The 26,986-nt window shown below is 38.5% G+C and overlaps 1 protein-coding gene across 2 annotated transcripts in view; it reads left to right on the top strand.

Annotated features, from left to right (window-relative positions):
- VPS13B (vacuolar protein sorting 13 homolog B) overlaps window positions 1–26,986 on the top strand; it is an 805,502-nt gene that overhangs the window by 713,598 nt on the left and 64,918 nt on the right. For both annotated transcript variants that reach the window (XM_049633567.1, XM_049633568.1), the window contains exons 42-43: window positions 1–52; window positions 5,473–5,634. The exon at window positions 1–52 is cut by the window's left edge and continues 286 nt beyond it. In XM_049633567.1, coding sequence (XP_049489524.1) covers window positions 1–52; window positions 5,473–5,634 — 214 coding nt within the window. The remainder of the gene's footprint in view (window positions 53–5,472; window positions 5,635–26,986) is intronic.

Genomic DNA, 26,986 nt, shown 5'->3' with positions numbered 1-26,986 from the left:
TGGGCAACATGTAGTTCATTCTCTCAACACTGCAGTACAAGCTTGGCAACAGGTATGCACATCCTACAACGGTTTACAGTGTGTCTGCGTGTGATCTTTTACTAGGCGCTCTGTGTTACCACTTCTAATAGTAAGTTAAGCACAAACAAAAATGGGAGAGAATGAAGAATTTGATGGGCACCATAATATTTGGGGTTTTCTCTGTTTTGGCAAAGTGATGCATGTTATTTTTCAAAGCTTTGGAGAGTATGGGTTCTCTCCACATGCATAGGAGATCATGCCCACATTTTTGTGACTAATGTACCACATCTGTGTGGAAAGTAACATATTCCCAGAAATTTTTTCCAAGTATTACGGCTTTACTTTGCCAAAGCTTCAACTTAGTTATGTATCAAATTGTCTAAGCATCCATTGCAGAAATGAAGAACCTGTGTGAACCTTTCTGATAGCGAGCATTTCAAAGAGAAAAAGCAGTGAGAAGAAATACGTAAGCCCAAAGAGTCTTAGTCATTTCCCCTACTATCCTGCCATTTTTCAATCAGTTAAAGACTCTTGATCGGTAATGTTTTGTACTTTTACCTCTTGCCAGAAAGTAGCCATATCCAAACAGGGGATGAAGCATAAGTCTCTGCTGAACAGCATATTTAAAATGAGGAACCTGCCTGTGCCACTAGCATGAAAATAATTTCACAGAATGTTTGTATAATAATGTGCTCGGCAATATAAGAACAAATCATTTCTACTTCCTTGCTGATTGTCAGTATAATATTGTTTTTCCATAAAGTTTGTGTTGCTGTCTAAGCTGAGACATTTCCCCCACATTTTGTATATGCTACCTGCATTTGTGCAGAGCTGACTCCCCAGGAGAAATGGCCCTTCATCCTGCACTGACCTCATGTAGAGAGGGGGGCGGGAGAGGGGGGCTTTGAGTTCGCTAACTTAAGAATTTTTGTGGGAATAAACTCTGTTCTTTATATGCATGAAGACCTATACAAGACTAAGGAATTAATTACCTAACATGGCACTACAATAGCAAAGGGAAAGAAGATAACACATCTGTTTTGTATTTTAAAATTCTTTTTTAAGGGCATTCCATGGTTTTCTTGTTGCAGAGGACATGCGTAAAATAAGAGCTAGTGTGATCTAAATCTTTGCAGCTGGTTCGAATAGTGATGTGAAAAAAACCTCCATGGCTCCAATTTCTGTTTTTTGTCATATTTTGAACAATGCATTTAATAAAAAACAAACCTAGAAAATATAAAGGAGTCATTGATAGAGCATTTAAACCCAGGATATTTTTGTCTTGGTATCAGGGCCATTATTAGAGGACTCATGTGTAGCAACTACTGCAAAATGGCCTTCAGAAATATCAGTTTTCTTCCAGGGTAAAAATATTCTCTTAGACATAGCTATACATATAAATAAAATACGGTGCATAAATATTTAAATGTTTTAAACCACATCAGAGTGTGAATGACTGACTGGCTAACACAGTGCCTTGAAGGAATATTCTGAGTTTTTTTAAAAATGGAATTGTATATTTGATTAAGTAGAGCCATATGTCACGTAGCATATTGCTGACAGGTACATTCTATGAATAGTTGATTCTGATTTATACAGGGATTTGGCAATGTTAACATGAGCCACAAGAGGATATACTTCTGTAATTGTTGCTGTAATTTTCTTGTTTCCTCCCATGTCAAGGGTACTTGCCACCAAGTTTTAATGTGGTAGGCATCTAACCCTGTGTATTCTAAAGTAAATACAAAAATGCACTACTTTGAAATTATAGGACATTTGACGTTGAAATGGGTTTATAGAAGGTTATTAAGTTCATTGTTTCTAAGAAATTCTGAATGTGGTTTATTCCCTTAGTGGGGGAGCTTAATTTCCCAAGCTTGGATTCTGCTGTGTGTATAATGCTCAGATACAGTCTCATTATTGCCAATGAGAAATATGAATTTAATAAGAAAGGTGAGTTATTTGAATTTGCCACATACTTTTATCAGATTCATATCTGAGACAAGTCATTTGTATCCAGTGTGGATGGACCAGACAGTTGAAGCATGAAACAATTTGGCCTTTCACCTTTAGGTCACAAGTTCAAGATTAACAGAAGCCTTCATCAGTGTCTGATTTCTCTGGCTGTAGGTTGTTTGTTTGTTTTTTCTCTTTGGTAAATGATTAATGTTTTGTGAAACCAGATTAAGGACCCAAATGCCACTTGCAGTTTGCTTTATATTTCTATGCCATATTACACAATTGGACAAAATGACATTTTTATTTAAAAATGAAGGTTATGCTCATGTATCTTATCTGACACCAGAATGATGTATGTCTCTGTTTTAGTTGTAAATGCCTGTACAGCACTCCAGCACAAATCTTAAATGTAAATAAGTCATCTTTAATTACAAATCTGAGTGAGCATCCTGAGATTTAGACAATAATGATGTCATATAAAATGTGTACGAACTGTTTTATAATATACTAGAATTTAAGACACTCCAAGAAATACTTAAACTTATTACAGTTGTAATGAACTCCACAGATGAAGGGACAGTAGAGAAATAGTTCCCTGAGGACTTTTGAGTATTCTGTAGAAAAATGTAAACAACCCCCTTGTGTTCTTCCATTTACATTTTTCTAAAACAGTCATCATTTATTAAAGGTCAGTTTTTAGAGATGAGGAAAGTAATATGATTTTTTTTTTTCTACTCAAGCCGCATCTGGTAACTTAACCTCTGAGTTACCAGTGGATTGATCCCAATTCATTATGAAAACTGACTTTCAATCTCAGGATATCTACCTAAGTGGGAGTTTAGAATCATATCCCTTTCTTCATGTTTGTACTCTTAGACCTAAAGGAGAGAAAAATGTTTATAAGGAGAGCAGTTTATGTTGATTATATAGTGCTAAATGGAAAAATCTCACCAAAATAATTAGACACTATGACTCCAGTTTGATTAAAGGTTTATAAACCTTTAAATATGTAAGGCATATAAATAGGATTAGATAGTATTGACTAGAATAGAAATAGGCATGACACTCCAAAGAGGAAAAATTGCTAGAAGAAAATCCACCAAAATATTAACAGCAGTTGTTTGAGTGTAAAATTAGAGGCTTAAAAAAAATCTGTACTTTGGTATTTTCTGATTTTTCTACTGTGAACATGTATTCATTTATAATTTTAAAAATTAAATTTACTCATGTGTTTGTTTCATAAGTGTTTATCGAGTACTTATGTGTCAGGCATTATGCTGAGTACTAGAGATAAAACTGTAAATAACACAGACCTGATTCCTGCCCTTATGCAGCATAGATTCTAATGACGGAAGCAAGAGTGAACCCGAAGTCAAACAAATAATTGCTTAGTCCCGGTAGGGAAAGTGAAACAGTAGAGTATTATGTGATCATAAAATAGATGGACATGACCTGGTCTGGGGGTGTCCCAGAAGACTACTCAGAAGTAACCTGAAAACAGGAACCTGAAAGCTGAGTCGAAAGAAGTTAGTCAATCGCAAAGGAAAAGAGGTCCAAGCAAGGGAAAGGCACTGAGGCAGGAAGGAGTTTGACGGGTTGAACAACTTGAAAGGGGGCCAACGTAGTGTTGGAGGAGCTGGAAAGCGCTCGCAGGCCTGGAGTGTAGCAAGCAAGTAGAGAGTGGCTCAAGATGCAGAAGGGGCCAGATCAGGCAGGACTTTTATTTTATTTTATTTTATTTTTTTAATGTTTATTTATTTTTGAGACAGAGACAGAGCATGAATGGGGGAGGGTCAGAGAGAGAGGGAGACACAGAATCTGAAGCAGGCTCCAGGCTCTGAGCTGTCAGCACAGAGCCCGACGCAGGGCTCGAACTCACGGACCGTGAGATCATGACCTGAGCCGAAGTCGGGCGCTCAACCGACTAAGCCACCCAGGCGCCCCAGGCAGGACTTTTAAACACCACTGGTAGCCAAGCTTTGAAATCATAGCTCATGATTAAAAGCCACAGCAGAGAGTATGGTAGACAACAGATAATTGTGGGGTATAATTGCTTTGGTCTCTCTTAACCCGAGACTCTTTATTGTGATTCATATGACTGTCAAGCAAGGTCCTGCTGCTTGAGAGCAGGGAGATTGGTGAGAATAGATGGATGACAGAGTGAGAAGTCCTCAGGGGTATTTGGAAGAATGAGGTGTTAGGACCGGCCTCTCCATCAACTGCAGCCAGAAGGCACTGCCCACCCACTTAGGGGGCCTTGTTGACCAGGAGTGGATTCTACCTCTGAACATACCTGTTCTTGAAGAGGTTCTAGGTTGCGTCTTGATCAAGGCCAGATTCCAGTTACTTTCATCCTTAGACTCCTTGGCTCTAGGTCTCATAATCACTTAAATCACTACGTTCATGAGTAATGTGTCCCCTTTGACTCTCTCTCCCCTTGGGAAAATGGCAAATGACCAAGTGTGACATTGTGACATTTAACTCCACAACCAGGAAATAGGAGCCAACTGGGGAAGCATCTATGACCATTAGCTCCCACTGTCCACAAATTGATGGGCTAATTAAGATTTTTTTCTTGCATTCTCAACTTGAGCATCTATCCAACTATTCTTTTCATTTGCCAAAAGTATGTTTATTGTTTTTTAAGCCATAACCTAAGCAGAGTGATAAAAGAGTAAGCACAGAAATGCTCCGTCACTCTGCCCATCTTTTGATATAACAGCAACCAGTGGAGACACCATTAAGTTGAGAGGGAAGGTGTCAACACAGGAACATATTACTAATTTGTTGAGCCTCAGCAGATTAATGGAAGACGTGAGCTGATTGATGACTATTAGCTGAAACAGACACCAACAACTGTTTTTCAACTAACGTGATTGCTCTTGAAAACTGCAGCTTGGCTTACACGGACTCTGGAGTTGATCTGTTTTGTGTGTTCAGCCTTTTAACAATGGAAGGAAAGTTATGGTTTTATTTACATCTCTCCCTGAGCAGATTTGCACACACACATCCACCCTCCCCCTTAAGGGATCTGGGGATGTATTACCTAAATGATCCTTGCTTTCTGTAGGGTACAAACTGTGGCTTTGGTAATTGGTCTTGATTGTCGAGTTTAGAAGGCCAGGAACATGGTAATTCTAGCCTCCAGTACTCTGCTCAAAAACGTGCACTACTCAGTACAGCATTCTTTGTAGCATGTTAATTCGTTTTAAAATGTTAAAAGTTTGAGGGATCTCATTGTTCTTTTACTCTTCTGTGTGTATGATTTATTTTGCAGGAGTATAAATCAAAACATATTCTTGGAACATTTAAGATCTCTTTAAGGTATTTTTTGTGCTTATCCTGGAAGTATAGAATACTTTGTATACCAGAGCTAATGACAACAGATCTTTTAGTGTTTCTGTGTTGTAACAATCGCCACCGGGCAGACAGCTGCCAAACATCTTGCAATTAATCTGATGCACGTTGGCTTTCGTATTCTTTTTCTTTCAGAACAAATGCCCTGAGGTAGAGGAGTTGGTCTTCAGCCATTTTGTGATCTGTAATGACACACAGGAGACACTGCGGTTTGGCCAGGTGGATACTGATGAAAATATTCTGCTGGCGAGTCTCCGTAGTCACCAGTACAGCTGGCGCTCTCACAAATCCCCACAGGTATCTGAGAAACAGCCTTGCAAGCACAGCAATTGTTAAGGCTGGGGATTCATTTATTCTGCATGTGTGTGCCTGTGTCCAGTTATTTCTCTTTCAAAGTCTCCCAAGGAACCACACGGTGTAGCCGCATCTGACACAAACCCAGAAAGGTTTAGAGATGGGAGCACAGCGCAACCATGCTTCTCTTGGAAGGGGACATTCTCCTGTTCAGCACAGGTGGGGGCGGGGGGGTGGTTGCAGCATGGTGTGGTGATGATGAGGTTGGACTCTGGAGCCAGAGTTCACAGGCTTTGATCCTGGCTCTGCGTCACCTTGCTTTACTTTCTGTGCCTCAGTTTTTTCATACATAAGATGGGAACGATGATAGTACCTGTTCTATAGGGTTGGAAGGACTAAATGAGTTGCTGTGCATAAAGGCACTAGAATAGTACTTGAGATACTATAAGCATTACATGTTGCCTATCATTATTTATGCATTTATTCCTATTTTTACTGTGTACATTCTCTGCCAGGCTTGTACTGGGCCCTGGGAATTCAAAGACAGGGAAGTCACAGTCCTTGCCCTCCAAGGACAGCTTACAACCTGTGACCACGGGGGCACTGAGAAAAGACATACCAAAGGATGTCTGTTTTCCAAGTAGTATAATTCCATTTTCCTGTCAGTTTAGATGGGAATAATTAGAGGGATATGCCCTGCAGGGATAATATGAGGATGAATTAAATACAAAGATGTGGTCTTAAATGAGTAAAAGAAATCCTAGGAAGTCATCTCAGGAATAATGTATTTCTAAAACTCTGGGTAATAAGGAAACTACTGCTTGTGATTAAAAGAAAGTCATTAGATTAGAGAACAAGTTTTCCCATCTGGTCTATAGACCAGCTTCACAATATGTTATGCCCTCAGGGTTCCTCTTGCTTTTTTTTTTTTCTTTCTTTCTTTTTTTTCTTTCTTTTTTCTTTCTCTTTTTTTCCTCCCAGTAGCTAGATTCTGATTTCTTATTGCTCTTTCATTATTGTCACACTACTAGTACAAATTTTGGAAAGGTAGCTAAATTACAGTCTTATTTAAGAATATTTATTTAATTTAAAAACCACATAAATCCTTTTTTAATAGAAATTCTTAACAAAAATTTCCCAGATGAGGTGAATGTTGTACTCCTGTTTTTAAAGTGAATAGCATACCCTTGTTTTCTCATGTTTCTCTCAAGAAACTTCCAGGTTAGAGTTATTGTTTATTTGTTTGCCCTTGGTAACCTAAAGGCCAGTTTGTTTGTTTGTTTGTTTAAAAATATCTTTTTGGGGCTCTTTTATTAACTAATTGCAAAGGGGAGAACATACAGATATGTGGACAAAACCAAAACCACCCATAATCCCAACGACTCTGAGACAACCCATGTTAAGAATTGTTGTATAGCCTTTTAGGTATTTTTAAAGTTTCCACAGTAGTTGCATTTTCATCAGTGAGCTGGTAGGGACAGGAGAAACCTCTGGGAAGGCACAGCCCTGCCCTGCACCTGTGGCCACCGCACCTACGCCCACACAGGCTCAGGCCTCAGCCCACAGAAAGCAAAGTGGAGGAAGCTTACCTCCCCTCCCAGTCTGTTGTAAGATGCACAGACCACCATGGCCCTTGGTGACCCTCAAGATTCCCAGATACTGGAGCCAGGATAAGAAGGGTGATCATAAGAGCAGCTGGCTCAGGGGTGTGGACGAACAGGAGTCTTCATGTTAAGAGACATGCGGTGTCTGCCAGCCCTACACCTTCCTATTTATATCCTTTTGCATGTTTTCAAGGTCTTTTCATATTTGTTACTAGTTTTGTTTTCACAATATCCATGTGTGGTTTGTATTATTTGTTATGCGTATGTTATAGATAAGGCGACAGAGAAATGTTAAGCTGTCGTCTGGTTGGGACTGTATCCCGTATCTTTTGATTCGCCATATAGTGTTATTTCTACAACATTGTCCAGCCCTCGGTTTGGGCTGCATGATTTGTCTGCTAGCATAGCCAAGCTGTGAGGTTTCAAGAGATAGGCTGAGAAATCGCTAGTCTAATACTCCACATTTACAGCTAGACTAATATGGGATTCTTAGTCCAAGTAAATCCCTTGCAAAGTCTTAAGGGTATTACCAAAAACAATGAGAACCTTTTTATGACCAACTGGAAATAAGACAAATATCTATTAAAACTTTTTTTTTTCCTTTTTAATATGTAACTGCATCCTCTGAATACAAATTTTACTGAGCTACAGTCATTATAATCTTCAGGCTAAAACTTAAATCAACTTTGTTAAAAAACAACAACAACAATGTCTCCTTACAAAGCTCCGTAGGTTGCAGGAAGTGTGTTTTAGGACCCTCTGAAGCCAGAGGTCTTAATGGGCCCAGAGGGTCTTCGTGGAATTCCTTATATCCACAATTGCAAATTCTGTTGTGTTCTAATGAGAGGTTACATCTGAGGATCAGCAAAACTAGCCATTTAGCTTCAAACTGCACCTGGAGGTAGTCATAGACTTGCAAGTGAGCAAACTGTTCCTTTTTCCAGACTCCACGTCATATCCTGCATTGCCCAGCAGGCTTGGTTTTAGGAACATTTGTGTCTACATGTTTATGCTACCTTGGGTGTTAGTCAATTCATAGTCTCAGGGAGGATTTCCAAAGTTCATAGAACTTAACTCCACTAAACAATGTAGCTTATATTCCAGAGATCAAGAAAGTGGCAATGACACCTGGAAAGGTTTCAAAGAGGTCAGCATATCTTAGAACCACACAGGAGGTTGCTAACAACAGTAAGTCCCAACAGGATGGGAAGAAACATGGACACAACCAATTCCAGAAATCCAAAGCTGACTTTAAAACTGAAAAGTTGTAAACTCTCCTTATAGTTTCTAACACATGCTCTGAGGCAGAATCACTTAAAATGCTGGATGTCCCGCAACAGTTGCTTGCCTAAACAAACACAGGAAGAACAAAACTAATTCCTAGGGAATAGTTGAGCATATTCAGCTGCACAATCCTATATGCCACCACAAAGGGCCCTTAAATATCCCAATTCAGTAGACTTAGATCAAGTTGGATGAGAACAATAACCAGCAAGAGATCGGTCTTCAAAAAAGTGCTTCCCATTATATGAAGTTGAATCTAAGGACTGTAGGTGTGAGTTTATGGACCCTTTCCCCAGAATATGGGCAGCTTAGAGTCAAGAGAAGCTTTGTGTAATGTAGCCAAACTGAATATAGGGACACCTGTCAACCAGTAGGATTTGTGTATAGACTGTTCAAGTTAACTTCCTTTCCTGGTTAATAGAGAGCACTGTTGGCTAATTAAACTTGAAATAGATGTACCTCTACCTTGTGTGTAAGGAATTGCATTTGCTTTTACCCTCAAAACATGCATAATTTATAGATGAGGCATTTTTTAGAATTGCAAAATTCCAACTACCAGGGACTTAATTTAGTAATCAAGCCATCTCTCTAGGTGAAAATGGGCTATTGCTCCAAAATGGACACGATAGAAAGTTTCATAAGCTCATGAAAAATAGCAGATATTTTAAAATGCAAACTATAACAAGGTTCAGAATTGACTTTTGAAGAGCAGCAGAACATCTGGGACAAACTCATTAAAACAGGCAGATTTAGTGAAGAAAATAGAAACCCTGTATTACTCCAAGGCAGAGATTGGCAAACTTTCTCTGTGTAGGGCCTGGTAGTACATATTTTCAGCTTTCAGGGCCTCCGTGTCTCTCTAACAGCTGTTCCGCTCTGCACAAAAGCAGCCATGATGAAAGACTGTGGCTGTGTTCCAATAAAACTTCATTTATAGACTATGAAATTTAAATTTCAATAATTTTCACACATCACGAAATTGTATTCTTCTATTTTTTTCTGACCATTTAAAAATGTAAAAACCATTTTTAGCTCACAGGCTGTACAAAAATAGGCAGTGCACCACATTTGGCCCACAAGCCATGGTTTGCCAGCCCTGCTTTAATGTCTCTCAGTGGACAAAACTCCACACACTAAGGCTTTGATATTCAGTTGTTTCACTCTGACCTAAATACTATTTCTATCACTTGAAAACTTGGCAAAATGTTTCTGAAATTGAGAAATTACAGGTAATTGTTTAAATCTAACACGTATAATCAACCTGTACTCCCTACGTAATAGTAAAATGTGTTTATTTGACTTCTTCGGGGCCTGTATAGAGAGAAAGTTCTCCAGTTCACTGTTTGTATATAAAAATATTTTAGAGTGAGATCTTACCATTTTCCTCCTGTCTAAAGGGAAAGTAATAGGTTTTGAGTATCCACCTATCTTATGGAAAGTCCAGCCACTTGTCAATTTCATTAACTAGACTGTAATCTTAGTCACTTACCATTCTTTCCATGTCCATTTCTATAATGCATATGCATACACATATAAAGAAAGAATATGTTCCTTGTTGTCACACTCAGTTTTAAAAATTGAAAAGCACACTTAGGAAGACAAGGAAATATTCTGTTAGCAAAACTGTTTAAAGTGATAAATTTTTCAGCTGTTTGCCTCAGCTATTATATGGCACATGGCATGCATGTTGAAGTTTGTTCAGAAGGTGCAAATGAAATTAATACTTCCTTTCTAGAAAGCAATTTGATAAGAAGCAGACAAGCTATTAAAATGATCATAACCTTCGACGGAGTAAATCCCCTACTAGTAATCTACTCTCAAGAAATAATCCAGATTAAAATGAAGGCTTACACACACACACACACACACACACACACACACACACACACATGTTTATCACAATTTTATTTACAGTATCAAAAAAATTAAAAACCAAAATATTTACTTTTAAGACAATAGTTGAGTAAAAGCTAATATATTTGTATAATAAACAATTATGGGGCCTTCAACTTTTAACAAAGAAAGAGGAAGTGCTGTCATATCCTATCAGTCAATAAACAGAACATAAATTTCTATATATGTAGTATGATCTTAGCAATATAAGAACAAATGCACAGAAAATACTGGAAGGAAATATGTCAAAATGTTGCCAGTGGTTGCATCTGAGTGGTAGATTAAGGTGATATTTTCCAATTTATTACATTTTTTATATAGGTCTCAACTTTTTTAAATGAGGGATATAGGGGTGCCTAGGTGACCCACTTAAGCATCCACCCTTGATTTCGGCTCAGGTCACCATCTTGCAGTTTGTGAGATTGAGCCTCGCATCAGGCCCTAAGGTGACAGCATGGAGCCTGCTTGGAACTCTCTCTCCTCTCTCGCTCTCTGCCCCTCCTCTAACTCACCCATGCTCTCTTTCTCTCAAAATAAGTAAATGAACATTAAAAAAAGAGATAATAAAATACAGTGAGGGATATAGATTATTAAAGCAGAGAGAAGTAGAAACCCTGAAAAAGTTATACATAAACTAAAAGGAATTTCAAACACTAACAGAAGAGTGGCAAGTGCAGTGATTTATCAATAACAATTATCTTTATTCTCAAATGAATGATTCCAAGTTTCTCTTAAATGTTCTCTTAATTACAGCTTTGTCCCACTTCAATTATCTCCATTATCTATTAAATATCCAAATTATCTGGCATCCACTCGGTCACTCACAAGCCCTCCTGTCTGCCATTATTTCTATCTAGCTGCTGATTTGGTCTCCTTCCCTCCCATTCATTTTTAATCAATAAATGTTAATTTGTTGTGACCTATTGTGTGTAATTAAATATGTTCCTTTTTGTAAAGAACTTACTCTCTAGTGAGGGAGTCAGAAAAGCAAGCAAATTTCTATAGCCACAATCAGTATCTATCAGGATATTTTGAGCTAGCCCAAGACGGGAAGAAATGATGGGTAAATGAATTAAAACAATAGCCATAAGGAAGTAAAGTGAGGGATTCAGAAAATACAGTCCATTGCTTCTGGATATGGACAGTGTCTTCAAGGGAACTCAAAAGAAAATGTTTACAGATCTCACGTGAGGATGAGAATCTGGCAAGGCTTCCTGGCGGAAGGCATATTTGTATTGAATTTTCGTGTTGAAGTTAGAGTTAGTTAGGCAGTGAAGTGAGGGCGGTGGTGGTGTTCCAGATAAAGGAATCAGCATGTGTGAAAGCCACAGCAGCATGACACAACATGGCGCAGAAGGACAACCGGGCTGATTTGACTGCGGTGTAGAGTATATGTGTGAGACTGCGAGAGGGCCCCATGAGGGCTGGTTAGCTACGTTAACCAGCTTTGATGCTGTCTTGCGGCAGTGGTGACACAAAGGCAGGAGAAAGTACCTATTGGAAGAGGTCAGAGTTGGCTTTCCACAGAGGCTGGGTTTGAAGGTTGAGTAGACGTTGGCCCGGTGAACAATAGTGGGGAAACAAACGAGGCAGAACCAGGGAGATAGGTATGTATATATAACTAGCACATCATGTTCCAGGGAATTCGGCTTTTGTTCAGAATAACTCAGGCGTGGAAATTGTGTGCCCCACTGAAGAGATGTGTGTTGGTAAATGGGCTCTTTGGTGCTGATGGGGAAGCCCCATATGTAGGGCTGACTAATTTGAAGGTTGTGAATATTCCCAGCACAGTCGATCTTAAGCTATCAGTGCTGTAATGACCAGCTCACAAAATTCCTGAATGTTCAGAAATTCTTTTTCACAAACAAAGTAGAGCCAGCTTCAGTACACCCCCGTTTGGAGAAATTATGTTCTGAAGAGCTTGGCAATCCATTTTGAGGAGATACACCTGTATGTGATGGGCAACTTTTGCCTACTTGAGGGCTTTAACTAGAAGGATCACAGGATCACAGTTGCATCTTGGAAAGATCCCTGTGGTGTGGTTGAAAAGATAGCCTGGAGGAGATTGAGAATGCGAACTGAGAGTACTGTGGACCTTGCTGCAGACCCCAGCAGTGACAGAGGTGATAGGCACTGAGCCAAGACAGAGGAGAAGTCATAGCTTGGTGTGAATGTTTATCAAACTCATCCTTCTGTGAATAATAGTTGTAAATTCTGAGCAAAACACGAATACTACTACCTCTGGAAACTGAACAAAGGCAGGCAGATTTTGGAGGGTATTCAAAACGTGAGCAAGTGATCTGCAGAGTGAATTGCCTATTTTTTGTTGCTTTGCCTTGAAGGCAACTGCAGTTGGTTCATTACAGGGGTAGCCCATCATCTCTCTGGCTCAAGGTACCAGGGGAAAGAGCTCAGGCCACCAAGGCTGCTAGGGAGTGAGGAGGAAACCTTTGGAAAGGGGAATGCCAGAAAGTGGGAAGATAATTTGGCTCATCTGTCAGCTGACTGCTGAACCACATGTGCATGGGGAAGACTGAAAGCAGCCCGTACCCAGGGCTTAAAGAACTGGACTAATCTGAGCTGCCACTTGCCCAGGTGTGAGAGTTTTCAGATTGATTACTTTTAAAATCAAAAACCTTTAAACTGTGGAGCAATTATAAGAAAATCCAGAGTCTCCACCACAGAACATTTACAGTATCCAAAATATAAACCAACATTATTTGGCAGATCTCAGGAATCTCAAAAAAAGAAAGAAAATGCAGTTCAATATCAAGAGAAAAATAGTTAACAGATGCCAACACTACGGTGACCTAGAGGTTAGAATTACCAGACCTAGACTTTAAAGCAACTATAGCAAAGGTGAAGTAATTTTACAGATTAATTAAGGTCCCAAATTAGTTGATTTTTAATTAATCAAAAGAGAGCTTTGTGTGGACATGATTTAATCAGATAAAAGCCCTAAAATAGGGACTGGACCCTTTTGTGGGGAGAGAGAGAGAGACACACATATGCTCCTGCTGGCCTTGAAAGAAGCAAACTGTCATGTCGTCCCTGCCTTTGAGGAGGCCATGGGGCAGGGAGCTGCGGAAAGCCTCCACGACCTACAGGTGGTTGCCAGTCCCAGTTGTTAGTAAGTCAGAGCCCTCATCCAGTAGCCACAGGGGAGTAGATTCTGCCAACAACCTGAGTGCACTTGGAAACGAATTCTTCTCTGCTTGGAACCCTGACCCACAGACAGAGTGGTGGTAAATGTATGTTCTTCTAAGCCGCTACATTTGTGGCAATTTGTCATTCAGTGATAGAAATATAATACAACATGACAGAAAAACGTCAGTAAACTTGAAGATCAGTAGAAATGATCCAGCCTGAAAGAGAGAGAGAGAGAACATTTCAAACAAAATGAGTAGAACTGCAGGGACCTGTGGGACAATTTCAAAAGGTCTAACAAATGAGGAATTGCAATCCAAGGATGCAAGGAAAGTGAGAGCCCAGGACCACAGAAAGAAAAAGAAAAAAATAATATCTAAAAATGTCCTAAGTTTTCCGAAAGATAGAAATTTGCAGACCAAAGAAGCTCAGAAAACTCCCGACATTTCAAAGAAACTCACACTCATGCACCTCATAAATAAACTATTAAAAACCAAAGATAAAGAGAAAATCTTGAAGATTAGCTGGAGGAAAACTGTAAGGGAAACAGTAACAATGAACTTCTCTTTAGATATCCCAGAGGCTAGAAGACAGTGGAACAAAATCTTTAAAGTGCTAGGAGAAGGTTTACACGGGAAGTGATCTGTTTGGAAGCTATTTGGGAGTTACAGTCACCAGGATTTGGTTATTGGTCATGAAAGGGAAGGGCCAAGTTTGACTCTGAGGCTTCAGACTTAGGGGACAAGTTGGTAGTATTGCTGTTGGGCCAAGACAGGGAACTGAGTAGAAAGAAGACAGGAACTGAGGGTACAGAGGATGGAATAGGGTATGAGAGCACGACACAGTGATTCTAAAATCCATTTTGGACACCTTGAGTTTTGAATTCCTTGGAAGGGCAGAAAGGATGATCTATTAGAAGAAACACAGATTTGAAGCTATAAATGCCTGGATTTCACTCCTAAGGTTTGTTAGCTATATCAGACTGGAAAAGTTTCTTAATTCCCTGGAGCCTCAGCTTCCTCTTCTGCAAAATCAAGAGATTTTTGTGACTATCCCATGAAATATTATAGAGTGACTAGTAAATTACAAACTCAGTTCTCTATAACCAAAGGTTCCTTTCCTTCCCTTTCCCCATTCTAACAAGACATCCAAGTGACCATGTAGAGTAGGCAAATTGAATATAAGGGTCAGGAACTCAGGAGAATATTCTGGCCTGGAGGTAAAAATTGGGTCTATCACCAGTGCCTAGGTAGCAGTGGGAATAGATAAGCATGCCCAAGGAGACAGTGCTAACAGAAGAGGACTTTGTTAGTTACCTCTTGCTGCAGAACAATGGTACGGGCACAGGCTGACTACTATGGACACTCCATTCATAAAAGAAGAAAAATGGAGTCCCATCAAAGTTCCTGGTGCATAGAAATTCTAATATCCAACCAGTAACTCAGAAGTTTCTCAATTAGTAATCGTTCATATTCCTGCTCAGGAATGATTGTCCATGGCTCATGGCTTTGGACTCTTGGCTAAAGCTCTGAGTCATCCATCCCTTTCCATGAAAAGTAACCTTTGTTTGCACTTCAAAGTTTTCTCAGCCTGCTTTCTATCAGAATTGTGAAGAATCACAGGCCTCTTTACCATTTTGCACTGTCTTCATCTCTTTCAGTCTAAATTGGCCGTGTTTCTTCCAATACAATTCGGTAAACAACTTTGTGGGTCTCTTATTAATCTTGCTGAGGTTTGCTACAATAGACAAAATCATGTATCTCTTCAAGATAATTCCTTCTCTGCTTTGGAATTTGGTGACACCGCTGAGGGACGTCACCCCTAAGTGTCTTAGAAGCCCTGTTGTTTGAATAGTTTGCTGAAACACCAGTTTAGGTTTTTCTGAGATCCTAACAAAGGATTTTATAGCCACATCCTTAGCTTCATCCCTAAAGCCAGCTTTCCTGGTCATGTCCTGGAGTTTATCTTTGCCTAGAAACCATTTCTTGAATTTAGCATCATTTGCCTTCTAGAAGGCTAGAAATGTTCAAAACTCGCCAGTCATGGCTCCCGTTCATCTAACAGTTCTTCCTTACGCTTCTGTCACCCCTCTCAGACTTTAATATAAGCAACAGATAGAAGCCAGAAGGTACTTCAACACTTCCCAGAAAACTCCTTAGCTAGGTCACATAGTTGATTAGGCACATTTCTTTTCTTTCTTTTTTTTTTTTTTTTTTTTTTGAGAAAGAATGCCAAGCAGACTCCACACTGTCAGTGCAGAGCCTGACACAGGGTTCAGTGTCACAAACCATGAGATCCTGACCTGAACCAAAGTCAAGAGTAAAATGCTTAACTGACTGAGCCACCCACACACCCTGAGTGGGCACATTTCTACTTTCCCTGTCACTGCAGGTTGTAGTGTTGCTAAACTCTCTCTGCCACTACATAACAAAGATTCCCTTTCCTCCATCATCCACCAACGTTTTCCTCACATCCTCACTGACAGCCTCTCTATGGCCTTGAAGTAGCTACTAAAAATATCTTTGAAGTATCTCAGATATTCATCAACACTCTTCTCAAGTCCTTCCAGTTTCTACCCATTTGCCTGCTCCAAAGCCCCTTGCATTTTTAGGCTTTTTTTATAATAGCACTCCACTTGGAGATACCAAAATCTATATTAGTTGCATTTTGCTGTTTAATAAATTATCCCAAAACTTGAGTAGATAAAATAACAAATATTTTTTTACCTCCATTCCATTAGCCAAGAATTTTGGGAGTGGTAGTTGTAGCTAAGAGTCTCTAAGAAGGCTGTAGTCAAGACATCAGCTGAAACTATAGTCATCTAAAGGCTTGACTGGGCTGGAGGATCCATTTCCAAAATGGCTCACTCTAATGGCTCTTGACAAGAAGACTTGGCTTTTTGCTACAAGGATCTCTCCATAGAGTTGGTTGAGTATTCTCATGACATAGCCGCTGGCTTCCCCCAGATCAGGTTATCCAAGATAGAACAAGATAGAAGCCATAGTGTCTTTCATGACCTAAGCTCAGAAGTCATTCATTGTCATTTCTGTGATATCCTAGTGGTTACACAGACTAGCCCTATTTAGCGTAGGAGAGAGCTACACAAAGGCACAAGTAACAGGAGACAAGGTTCAGTGGAGTGATCTTGGAGGTGGGCTGCCATAAGGAATAATAGTAGAATTGGGGGGGTTAGGCTGAGATATGGGATCCATTGAAAAAGAATAATAAGAAGAGGAAAACTAAGACATAACAGGAAAACTAGGACATACAGTGTTGTAAAAACTAAGAAAGAATATCTGGAGGTACAGAATTATCAGATGCCTTATGGTGGAAATTGAATGAGACAAGAACTGAAGAGACTGTTGTATTTGGCAATTGAGAGGTCATTGATGACTCAAGGAAAGCATTTTCATGGCAAAATAGGGATTGAAGCCAAACTGAAGTGGGTTGAAAATGAACAGAAGGTGAGGAAATGGAAAGAATCAGCATAAAAAAAGTTTTTTTTTTTAATCTTGATTGGGTGTTAGCTAGAGAAAGCTGCAGGGTAAAACGTGGGTTTTAAATGGAAGAAACCTTAAACATGTTATATATGAGAAGAAATAAATAGAAGAGATTTATATGCAGAAGAGGAAAAATGATTAGTGGCATAAAAGCTTAGAAGGGAAGAAGAGGAAAGAATCCTCCAGATGGGAGGAGGTTTATATCATATCTATTGCTGCTTAACAAAGCACCCCAAGGCTTAGTAGCTTAAAAAACCTTATTAGCTCATGAGTCTGTCGGTCAGAAATCTAGATGCACTCAGGAGGGTCCTCTGCTGGTGTCTGCAGGGCTCACTTGTGAGGCTGCCATCAGCTGGTAGGCCACCTGGGGCCCGCTGGTCCAAGATGGCCTCACCTACATATGTGGTAGTTGGCAGGCTATTGGCCAGGGTACTCTTGGATCTCTTCCACGTGACCGCCCCGGGAGCCTCGCCCAGACAGGAAAGCAAGAGCAGAAACTGCAAAGCCTGTTGAGCCTAAGCTCAGAGCTCATGCACAATCTCCTGCCACACTGATAGGCAGAGCAAGTCACAGGTTTAGGCCACGTCCAAAGAATAAGGACCTAGGTTTTACCTCTTACTGCGAGTTGCTGAGAAAATTTGCGGCCACATGTGACTTAGCACAAAAGCCTCCTCCTATTTTGAGACAGGAGAGAATGAGGATGAGTGTGAATGTAGATGAGGTTTTGATGAAAGTAAAAAGAGAAAAAGAGAACAGGAGGCTTTATAAAAGTAATTTTCCACAGCATCTAATCCTGTAGCCTGCTCATATTAGGCATTTGGTAAACGTTCACTGAATAAGGGTTTTTACTTACTTATAACATTTCTTACATTTCTCAAGAACATAAACTTAAAAGCTTAATTGTTTTAACAATATGAAAATTATAAGTAGTGCTTTTTGCATCAGATTGGATATTTTGTGTATACTGTACGGGCATACAAAAAGAGGTCCTCCAGTCTCAAAATGTATGGTTCTGTATACTGTCAATGAAGTTGGACTTTCAATTAAGAGTGTTCCTGGTCTCCCACACCTCCTCCCCTGTGACTTCCCGCTGGCCTCTAGTGAAAATTCTGACGGAATTAGGAGAGCCGTGCAAGAGGGGATTCACCACATACTCCAAACGAGAGCACCTTTCAGGTCCACGTGCATGTCCAACTCTTCCCAATTATTATTTTTTTAAATTTTATTTTAAGTGAACTCTACACCATACATGGGTCTCGAGCTCACAACCCTGAGATCAAGAGTTGCATGATTTACCGACTGAGCCAGCCAGGCACCCCCAACTCTTCTCAGTTAACTGTGAAAAATTCTTAACTGGTTTGTCATAAACCAAAAGTACATTATATGTTACCAAATATTACCTATTTAGAGTAAATCACTTCACGTCAACTGTGCCACACATTATCTCCTTCTCTAGCCATGGAAGTAGATTCCCAGAAACCTACAGTATCACCCTTGTTGGGTAGGGCACAGCTGTCTGCAACTAGCAATTCCATGTGGAAAGGAAGGATTGTATGCCTTTGCTCCCCAGTGGCAGTAACAGGCTTCTTTTTACTGTTGCTGACATTAAGATAGCTAAAATCAACAGTGAGGTAAACACTTCTTGGGACCATCTGGCAAGGATTTTAATCCAAAATTTTCTGTAAACACTGACTCCATTTGAGTACCCAGAACCTACCGTCCAGTCACCATCGACTGCATTTTTATTTCAGTCTTAAAGCAGTAATTGAAATGACAAAATAGTAGACTGTAGGCTCTGTCCCTTCACCTTTCTCTCAAAATATTTCAGTTTCATGAGAGATTCCAGAAGACTTACATTCTCTAAGGAAGCTTAGAGGGCCTTGTGAGGTCACCAGTAGAGGTAAATGGGGCCCTAACAGTTTTGCTCGTTTAATATCTAGTAGCTAGAGCATATTTAGAATTTCTCCATTTTCTATTGGGAAATGCATTTACTCTAAATGAGAGGGAGAAGTTTGGGACTGAGTTTTCTTACTCCTGTATATTTCAAAGCTTCTTTGTAAAAATCATTTGCAATATGACCTAGTTAAGACTTTTAAAGTCTTTCACCAGAAATGGCAAAGATAGGATTGTGATAGAGCACTTTATTCAGTCCCAGGGCTGATTTCTGGAGTTTCCTATACGCCTGCATGAAAGAGAACAACTGGGGATTATTTCAGCTGTGAAGCACCCAGAGGAATGACTGCTGGTGCTGCTAATGGTCTCTCTGTCCCTCCTCTGGCAATAAATTTTAGATATTGAAATATAGCTTTGGAGAAAAATGTACTGAAGATTCCTTAAGCTTTTTACAAGACACTCAAAAGGCTTTTCACAAGCCCGTGCTCTGGAAATGTGAATTCTTGATGTCTAAACATAAAGGTCCTTTACTGAACTAATTTTAAATGTGAATTTTAATACAGAGTACTTGGAGAAAGGCAATGCAGCTGGACCATTAAAGCATGGTATTTTGCCATTTTTAAGTAATGGGAAATACCGATTAAGAATGTTATAAAGATTTCAGCATACATAATGTGATTGTGTCTAATCATAACCTATTAGCACAAGCCTGTACCAAAAGCATTAACTCTGTTAAAGACAATGGCATACCTATTATACTGTGGCACTCTTTAATTATTTCCATACTGAACAGGATATTGAAGAGCTTATTATCTAAAGGTCAGAATAATGCCCAAGACATGGCCAAGCCCAATGAGTGTCAGATGCATGGAATGTTGGATGACTTCATAGTTATGAAATTATTTCATTTCTCATGATAATTCCTGACTTGCCAAGTTAGTGAATTTTAAGAACTCTGAGAGCAGATTTTAAGATAAATGTGAAATAATCCATACTTTTGGAGTCAGGGACTTCCCTTCAGGCATTAGTTCATATTTGACTTGCTTGACTTACACTTGGGGATAAAATGAGTTAGGACAAGGTCTTAGATACCACATTCCCTTACTGGGAAAGAAAACCAACTTGCACAACTTTGGCTCATGTTTCTTGTTATACAGGCACTGAGAAGCAGCGGTTGCCATGAAATACTTTATTTAACCTTTACAAAAATGTTTTCTTAGTATGGCAAGGCAGTTTAGTTAAATGAAAATAAATAACTATAAAAACTTTGGATTTCTTTTATATCCATCTGTTGACTTCTTTTTTTTTTTCTAATGAAAAATTAGGGATAGCAATTATAATTGTCTAAATTGCCATAATGATTAAAAATGAGGATTTCATAAAACTATTTTATCTTGTCTTAGGACACATGTTGGCATGTCTTCTGTTTTACATTAATGTAAATTTTGCTGAATGATGAATGTTGTATTTGAGAACAATTTAAAAGAAAGTTTTTATTCAAACCTTGGTTAGGTTTCTCTATTGTTTATATTTGTATTAAGTCAAAATTGATTTTCAAACAAACAAAACTGTTTGGCTCACAGACTCAAAATATCTCTCCAAACCTGAATGGCTGTTAAACAGTATCTCTAGTGTCTTTTCTCATTGGCTTCCATTTCTCAGCTCACCTAAATTATTCTTTATTATTTCTATCCAACATACTCTTTTCTCTTCCACTGAAGAGTTGGGTCCAACCAAGAGCATGGCGACCATCGACTTTCATTCTGTCGAAGGAGTGTGTCTACAGAGCACCAAAATCTCCTGGCTGTTGGTGCAACTCAATTAAGCAATTAAAGTTTCTATTTATTTTGTTGAGTTACTGTAAAAGAAAATATGAATTTCATATTTTATGAATAAACCATCCTTTTCTGTACTCCCACGTACACCTACATATCACATTTTTCTGAATTTTTACTTTTCAACCCTTGGTAGTAGTATCAGAGGTAAACAGTCTCAAAGACTGTCACACAGTTCTGGACATAAGGCAGCCATTAGTATCATGGTTTTTTTCAGTCACATATCATTTAAATATCAAAAAGTCCACACCCTTTAGAAACATGAAAACAATAGATATGTGTAATGCTGAAATGACCTTTTTTTTTTTTTAAGTTTACTTATTTATTTTGAGAGAGGTGGAAACAGCGCAAGTGGGGGAAGGACAGAGAGAGAGGGAGAGAGAGAATCACAAGCAGGCTCTGTGCTGCCGGTGCAGAGCCCGACCCGGGGTTCAAGCATATGAAACCGTGAGATCATGACCCGAGCCAAAACCAAGAGTCGGGTGATTAACCGACTGAGCCACCCAGGTGCTCCTGAAATAACCTCTTCAAAACAAGCCTGTATATCATTTCATACTTTTTTTACTGTACGTATTTATATCTTATTTCATGATTAATATGTCCCCAAAATTTATGCATAAATTATTTTTTTAATATATGAGAGAATTTGCTCATGAAATCTTTTTGCAAAATTTTTCAAGTATATTATTTTCCCTAATTTTAGATAATTTAGATTTAGATCATTTTTTTTAATAATTTTTTTTAATGTTTATTCATTTTTGAGAGACACAGTGTGAGCGGGGCAGGGGCACAGAGAGAAGGAGACACAGAATCTGAAGCAGGCTTCAGGCTCTGAGCTGTCAGCACAGAGCCTGATACAGGGCTCTAACCCACAAACTGAGAATTCATTCATTACCTGAGCTAAAGTTGGTCACTTAATTGACTGAGCCACCCAGGTGCCCCTAGATTTAGACCATTTTTTAGCAGAGAATACACATTAAGCATCCCATTGTTTTGTAGACAATGAATATGTCAAATGTATCATAACTATTCATCCTACTCTTCTTTTTTAACTTGTTTTTCTCCAAGTATATAAATTTTAGCCAGAAACAGAACAAAGACTGATGTCTGAACAGTGAAAAACTGTAAATAAATTTTTGAATTTAGATTTCTGTTTATAGATGCTTACAAAATATGAATCTCTTTTAATTTTAATAAGATTCTATGGCTTGATTATAGATATGTCGAAACACGGATTAAGCCTTAATGTTTGCTAGAGATGTGTGACACCTGACACATGACCCACGGAAACTCAACCTGTGTGATAGAAGGGCACAATGCACTGTTTTAAAGCTATGAGGACTTGTCAATACAATATGTGATAGGCATGTCTTCTTTATATTAATTAGGTATATTTTGTTTTTCTTTCGTAGCTGTGACATTTTCTCTCCTATTCCTTTATGTATTTGTCCTTTTGCTTTGTGTCTAACCGTAAAGGTTTTCAAATTTTTCTTCCCTAGTAGTTATTCATACTTGCTCTACTTCCATCAGTGTAGATTGTTACTCTATAAATGCATTTTTTAGTTTCCTTGCATTTATTTTGTTGTTGTTGTTGTTTATTTATTTTAGAGAGAGACAGAGCACAGGCAGGGGAGGGGCAGAGAGAGAGAGGGAGACACAGAATCCGAAGCAGGCTCCAGTCTCTGAGCCGTCAGCACAAAGCTCGACGCGGGGCTCGAACCCACGAACCGCGAGATCATGACCTAAGCTGAAGTCAGCCACTTAACCGACTGAGCCACCCAGGCGCCCCTCCTTGCATTTATTGTTTTATCTAATCTCCTTTTTATATCATATTCATTTTACCCTCATACCAGACTGTTCTTTCCTCTCAGTGGTTTTCTACAGTTTTCCAGAAATCGTGTATTTTTTAACAGTTTAAAGAAAACCAAAAACTGTCCTGATTTTTTTTTTCCCTAAATTCTGCAGCAGGGTGTTTATGGTAACTAGTGTCTTCTTCCCCTCACTCTTTAAGATGATATTCTGTTTCCTTTGTAGTATTTTTTCACAGGTCTCATGGCTTATTTTCACTGTTGGTGATTATAGTCCATGGATTGTCCTTGGTTAGACTGTGTTATCACTCAAGGAATGGTGAACTTTCTCTTCTCACTCCCAGCAACAAGCCAGAGTGATTAAGTATATTCCTGTCTCACTTCCCATTTTCTAGTTGGCATGTCCTACATACAGAGGTAACAGCTTCTCCTGCATCTTTTCATGCTTCTCTGATACTTCAAATTGTCAAAATTTATGAGAAACTACAATTTCCCTTGTTCACAGCTGTTTTTGTTGTTTGTTTTTCCTGACTCTTTCTTCCTCCATAATGTTTGTCTTGTGATGACCTCTCCTAAAATACAGTGGAGTACTGCTACAATCTGTTTTTCCCTGGGAGCTCCTATCTCTGTATAGACACAGAAAGACTAGGGAGACAGTGAATAGCATGATATCAAACAGCCCAAGGAACTGTCGGTTACTTTATATTAGTGTGTCTGTGGCTTTAGTCCCTGCTGTTGCCTGATGACTGATGCCCTGAGGAAAAGTGGCAGTTGTGACCTAACAGTTCACTGCCTCTTCGGCCTCCCTTTCTGTACCACTCTCTCATGGGCAGGACTTCCCAACCCTCATGCCTCCTTGTCCCGCAGAACCTACAAATATGCCTCTTGGCTGCACGAGAGCAAGATCTGGCCTCCTAAACCAATGGTTTTTATTCTCGTAGGACTCTTTCCTTTCCAGGATCAAAACTCAGTGGTTCTATTCGGGTTAGGACCAAAGCTATTAGAGGAATGTAAGCTGATGAGTTCATACTATAAAGTTAATTTTCCAAATTACATTGACAAGAATATGACAAGAAGTTGTTTGCACAAATGGTTTGAAGCTATAGCTTGCTACTTTTATGACTTGTCCTTGTTCGTAATGCAGTGTGCCTTGTAGACATTAATTTTGTACAGAAAGAGCCACTCCGAGTGAGGCTGTCGCCTGCTTTTGTTTATCAGAAATGATAGTCCTGTTTATCTTTTATTTACTCTACTTCAGCATGTCTTTTTTCATGTTATTTCTTTGGGTAACTAAATATGTCCTCCGGTCAGTCTTTTAACTCTCCAGCAGAATACCCCTGGAGTCCTACAACAGCTTTTCCTTCCTCTCATAAAATTGTGCAGCATAATTTTTCTTGTTAAATATCTGTTTCTTCCACTATATTGTGAGAATTTTCAGTGCACGTAATGCGTCTCATTCCTCTCTATATCCACCATGTGTAGTACAGTTCATTGGCTTATGGTAAACATTTAATAGATGTAGATCCTAAAAATATTTGCTAAACTGAAAAAAAAAAAAAAAACCAAAAACCTATTGCTCTAGGAAATAAAGCTCAAATAAGTACATTAAACTGCTCCAAGGATCATCTGAATAAGTACGAGAGCAAGCCAGACCCTATGGGAGGAACTCTGAGGCTACAGAGATGAGCCGAACACCATGTCACCCTTTTAGCAAAGTGCCGGCAGTGCAAATGGGAAAGCTGCGATACTGCCTAGGACAGACGGGGAGATTTCACGCAGGAAGCTGAATTTGAGTTTTTAAAATAGAAATATGTCATTTCTTAGTCCTTAAAATGCAGGCTCTGTATGCTTTCTATTAGACATTTTTCTTTTTTAATAACATTAATGTTTATCTGATTGCAAAATAATACATATTTATAGTATGAAATTTGGAAATTACACAAGAGCACACAAAGCACACAAAGGAAAACTTAAAACACATAATCCCACAACCCCAAGATAAGCACAGTTAGCATTCTGGCATATTTCTAGCCATTTTCTCCCCTAGAAATAGGCATATATACTTTTTCTTCATTTTACAAAACCAGAATGTATATTGCAAGTATCTTTTTGTAATGTGCTTTTTTTCAGTTAATCTGTTGCTAACTAATAGTGCTAATGTGTTTGCATGCTGTGTTTTTTTTCTTCAGCAGCTTGAGAGGATTCTACGATATAGGTATGGTTAAGCACACCTTACTCTGAGTAAACGTACCTGAGTTCAAATCTTGTCCCTTGCCCTCCCCAGCACTGTGGCCCTGAGCAGCTATTCAACGTCTCTGGAACTCAGTTTGCTTTTCGTCTGTAAAATGAAACAGAAGTATCTACTTTGTAAGATTATTTTAAGGAATAAGTGAGCAAATCTATAAAAAGCACTTAACCCAGTGCTTGGTACATAGTATGTGTCTAACAAATGATAGCTTTTATTGTTTTTACGATACTTTATTTGATCAATTTCCTACTAATGCATAATTTTCATTATTAAAACAATACTGGAATAAATTACATCTAGGTTAATCTTTGCACATATGAATAATTACTACCTTATGATAAATTCCTATGTAGAATTGATGAGTCCGTATCTAAAACTAAGATTTTTGACAAGGATTTCCCTCCCACTGCAACCTATATTCTAATGGACATTTTGTGAGTATGCCAGGTTTCCCTTTTTTGTAAAGGGCTGTTTTAGGCTGATTACACAGTGTTTGTGGCTTTCTTTGAGTTCATTCATGAGGGAAAACCTACAAGCACTCATATTTTATGGAAGAGCAAACTACCCAACACTGTGTGAAGACAGTGGAGCCTCCGTTATATCACCTCCTGGACTATCGATTTGGAAAGCTTTCTTTTTCTTTTTCCTTTTTCTTCCAAAATGCACTGCATCAAAGAGTCCAGGTTATCCACTAGAAAATAAATCAATATGATTTATTTCCGCTTTCCTCATTCCTTACTTGTGAGATTGTGTTCTATAAATAAATGTAAAAGAGTGTATAGAGTGCTGAGATTTCCAGTATTGAATCAGGGTGACACCAAGCATTAGCCATTATCTAGAAATTTTTCCACTTGGTTTTTTAGCATTATGTCAGATACTCTGAACCTCCTGAAATTTAACTGCCTTAAAAAACAATAACGAGCAGCATATTTCAATTTATTGTGATGTTATTTTATTGGTGTGAAATATACTATCAGTTCTACTTGTACGTTTCAAACAAGCACTTAAACTTTGATCTCTGTTATTTGATCTGTAGCTTTCCAGATATTATTTTAGATAGACAAGAATTTTAAAAAATACTTTAACTTAATTTGCACTCATAATGTTCACTGTATCATCTGAGATCTACTTTATGCTTTAATATCAATATTGCAGTATCTGAATTATGGATCTGAGGGGTTATATTGATTTGTAGTTTAATCTAGTATCGTTATCCACGTAAGGCAAATCTCCTGTGTTGAAAGGTCATTCAAAAAATAGGAAGTTTTTAAGAGTGTACTTATCTTGGTGAGCACCAAATAATACACAGACTTGTTGAATCACTATATTGTATGCCTGAAACAAATATAACACCGTATGTTAACTACACTGGAATTAAAATGTTTAAAAATGTATAGACAAAAGGAAAAATTAAAAAATAGGAATTTCTAAACATTTTGATTTAATACTCAATTTTATGATATTTTGTACACAAGTATCACCACTAAAAATTTTTAATGTCTATTTTGGGTTATTTTTCAATAATCCCCACTCATTTATTAAATATCTATTGAATGCCTACTGTGCACTAGGCTCTTGGGGTATAGTGATAAGTTTAGAAGTTTAAAAAATATACATGATGCCTAAGCTTTAATATATGTATTAATGTATACATATATTGAAAGGTTTATTTCACTTGGATTGAATGTTAATTTTTTAGAACTCCTAAAATTTCTACAAAGAATATAATGGATTGGGAAAATTTTTGAAGTTATTTTCGATTTTCAGTTTCTTTTTAGAATATTACATATTACTGTACAGTATATTACTATAAAATGCAAAAAAAAGTATAAGTGAATCTGAAGACAAATTTTTTGTCTTAGGTAGAAATTATCTCGATAACAGTTTTAAAATGAGTCTTGAGGGGTGCCTGGGTGGCTCATTTGGTTGAGCATCTGACTCTTGATTTTGGCTCAGGTCATGATCCCAAGGTCATGGGATTAAGCCCCGCATCAGGGTCCACACTGAGCATGGAGCCTACTTAAGATTCTCTTTGCCTCTGCCCCTGCCCCTCTCTCCACTTGCTCTCTCTCTCTCTAAAATAAATAAGTAAAAATTAAAATAAAATAAAATAAAATAAAATAAAATAAAATAAAATAAAATA

Source organism: Panthera uncia, chromosome F2 (assembly GCF_023721935.1).
Source record: "Panthera uncia isolate 11264 chromosome F2, Puncia_PCG_1.0, whole genome shotgun sequence".
NCBI classification, from domain to species: domain Eukaryota; kingdom Metazoa; phylum Chordata; class Mammalia; order Carnivora; family Felidae; genus Panthera; species Panthera uncia.
Note: the sequence above shows the minus strand (reverse complement) of the source record. Positions and strands in the feature narration are given on the sequence as shown.